Raw genomic sequence first — 3,169 nt, 5'->3', positions numbered from 1 at the left:
CAAAAGATGAGTCATAAATAGAAAAGTCATCCATAAACACCTCCATGCAATGCTCTAATAACTCACCAAAAATACTCACCATGCATCGCTAGAAAGTCCCTAGAGCGTTGCACAGTCCGAATGACATCCTACGATACGCGGATGTACCGAAAGGGCAAGTGAAGGTAGTCTTCTCCTGGTCCTCTGGGTCGATGCAAATCTGAAAATAACCAGTGTAACCATCAAGGAAGCAATAATATGACTTGCCTGCTAGCCGCTCTAACATCTGATCAATGAAAGGAAAAGGATAATGGTCCTTTCGACTCGCTTGATTTAACTTCCTGTAGTCCACACAGACACTCCAAGAATTCTTCACTCTCATGGGCACCAGTTCATTCTCTTCATTAGCTACCACTGTCACTCCTGATTTCTTCGAACCCACATGAATGGGACTTACCCATTTACTGTCAGAAATTGGATAAATAATATCTACCTGTAAGAATCTAGTCACCTCCTTCTTTACCATGTCTAAGATCAAAGGGTTCAGTCGTTTCTATGGCTGTCTCACTGGCTTCACATCCTCCTCCAAATAAATCCTGTGCATGCAAATAGAAGGATTGATCCCAGGAATATCTACCAGAGTCCATCCAATGGCTTTCCTATGTTGTCTCAGAATCTCTAATAATCTTTCCTCCTGATCTGGTTCCAAATTCTGAGCTATAATGACAGGTAGCTGCTTATTCTCTCCTAAATAGGTATACTTCAAATGTTGAGGTAATGACTTCAACTCATCCTGTGTCTGGTCAACAGAAGGCAATCCTAGGGGTAGAGCTTTTCCTAAGCAATCCCCTACGCATAATTCTTCTTCTCTAAGCGATTCTAGGGGTAATGCTTCTCCTAAGCAATCCCCTACGCATACACCTGAACTAACATCTGCTCCCATATCTACGATATCCTCTAACAATGAAACAAATTCATCTCCTTGATCAACATCTGTAGTATCCGAATCTGTATCCATTTCTGACAAAAAATCCATGCCATCCAGCTCCTCCGAAATATCCAATCTAAGAATAGAATGATCCTCTCTTGGATGCTTCATAGCCTCGAAAATGCTGAATCGAACCACTGTGTCTCCTATTTCCATGGAAAGAGTTCCTGCATGTACATCAATCTTGGTTCTAGCTGTTTTCAAGAATGGACGTCCAAGAATAAGTGGAGATCTGTTTGCAAGCACATCACCCTCCATATCTAAGATGTAAAAGTCTGCAGGAAAAATTAGCTCCCTCACTTTTACCAATACATCTTCTATCACTCCAGCTGGGTGTGCTTGACTTCTGTTAGCTAATTGAATCACCACACCTGTAGGTTGTAGAGGTCCAATTCTTAATTACTGGAAAACTAACTTAGGCATCATATTGATAGAAGCTCCAAGATCTAACATTGCATCCTCAAAAATACAATCTGCAATAACACATGGAACCATGAAAACTCCTGGATCTTTACATTTCTGAGGAATTGGCTGAAGTAATGCTGAGACATTTTTCCCCATACTAATCAATTCATTTCCTTTCAATTTCTTCTTATGCACACAAAGATCCTTGAGGAACTTGGCATATTTCAGAATCTGTTTGATCATGGTTAGCAATGGCATATTCACTTCAACCTTGCTAAATAATTTCACCAAATCTTGATACTCTCTAGCCTTTTCTTCCTCCATCTCTTTTCTTGGTTGTATACTTCTTCGAGGGAATGGTAGAGGAATAGAGGGCTCAGCTCCTTGTTGGTTAAGATTTCTGTCCAGATTCTGTACTGCATTTGAAGCTGAATTGTTGGCTGCTGTTGGATTAAATTCCAAGTTGAAATATACTCCACCAGATTGTGTAAGTTCTGAAGCTGCAGGGTGATTAAAATGTACCCGATCAGCTTCAGTAATGCCATTCTGTGCTACATCTGTTTGCTCTAAATTTGCTGGAGAATTCTGAAACCTTTGTGAAGTTGAATCTGAAGCTGTTCTGGGTGAATTCTGCTGTGCTGGTAAATTTTGGAATTGTTGTGAACCAGAATATGAATTCAGAATTGGATCTGAAGTTGTTTTACCACTTTGAAGAGTTAATGCACTCACATTTCCCTTAGGATTTGGAGTGGGTTGTGAAGGCAATTGACCAGATCCTTGGTTCTGCATCTGATTAATGTTACTAGCCAGCTGCCCAATCTATCTTTCAATGTTTTGCAATGTTGTATCAGTCCTCTGCTAATGTTGTTGTTGTTGTATCATTTGCTGCTGCTGTTGCAACATTTGCTGCATCAAATCTTCTATTTTTGAGCTGCTTCTATTGTTCTGAAATTGCATTGATCTCGGGCTTATAGAAGATGGTAGTGCATACTGGAATTGGTGCTGGTTTGCATTACTTGCCTGCTGGAAATTCTGCACAGGTTGCTGAATCTGTTGGAAATGTGTTTGTTGATTCTGTAGGTTCTGAAATTGTGGTTGACTTGCAACATTCGACTGCTGGAAATACTGGAATGGTTGAAATTGCTGATTTTGGCTGAAATTTTGCTAAAATTGTGGCTGCTGATATTGATGAAACTGTTGAGAATGAACTGCTGGATGTCTCTGAAAATAATGTTGATTCCGATAGGATCTTTGCATTAGTCTAGAGGGGGGTGAATAGCCTTTCTTCCAATTTGTTACCTACAATTCGTTAGCAGAAGCACAAAAAGAGATAAAATTGAAAAACAATAAGAAGACAATGCTAACTCCTCGATTTACTTGGTCTCCACCTCCTTGAGGTGACTAATCCAAGGCATGCACACACCTAATCAAGCTTCACTATGATCTTCTCCTTTTCGATGCAAGAATGAAGGTGAAAAAACCTTTACAAGCTTATCTCTTCCTCTCACAAGATTAAAAATGAGCTTAGGAAGAAGAGAATGACAGTATTAAGTCTTGAAGGTCACTTGGAGAGCTTAAACAGTAATTTTGAATCAATTTTTTTTTGTCTCTCGAAGCTTCAAACCTTAGATACAGGTTACTAAAAATCCCGATACCAGTCGACTACTGAAACATGCAGTCGACTAGTAGCACACAACGGCTACTGTGCCGTTCAAATCTGTGGGGATTCTGTGCGTCATCATCTCAACGGCATTATACCAGTCGACTGATAAAACATGCAGTCGACTGGTGCTTGTG

At 40.1% G+C, this 3,169-nt stretch overlaps 1 protein-coding gene across 1 annotated transcript; it reads right to left on the bottom strand.

The window, feature by feature from the left end:
* Nucleotides 1-532: 532 nt before the first annotated feature.
* On the bottom strand, nucleotides 533-2,161 carry LOC121972383. The gene is made up of 2 exons (XM_042524064.1): nucleotides 1,438-2,161; nucleotides 533-1,338 (listed from the first exon to the last, which is right to left on the bottom strand). The coding sequence occupies exons 1-2, from the start codon at nucleotides 2,159-2,161 to the stop codon at nucleotides 533-535; spliced, it is 1,530 nt and encodes a 509-aa protein (XP_042379998.1).
* Nucleotides 2,162-3,169: the final 1,008 nt, after the last annotated feature.

This window comes from Zingiber officinale, chromosome 4A, assembly GCF_018446385.1.
Source record: "Zingiber officinale cultivar Zhangliang chromosome 4A, Zo_v1.1, whole genome shotgun sequence".
Taxonomy (NCBI): domain Eukaryota; kingdom Viridiplantae; phylum Streptophyta; class Magnoliopsida; order Zingiberales; family Zingiberaceae; genus Zingiber; species Zingiber officinale.
This window is presented reverse-complemented; position numbering and strand designations above follow the sequence as displayed.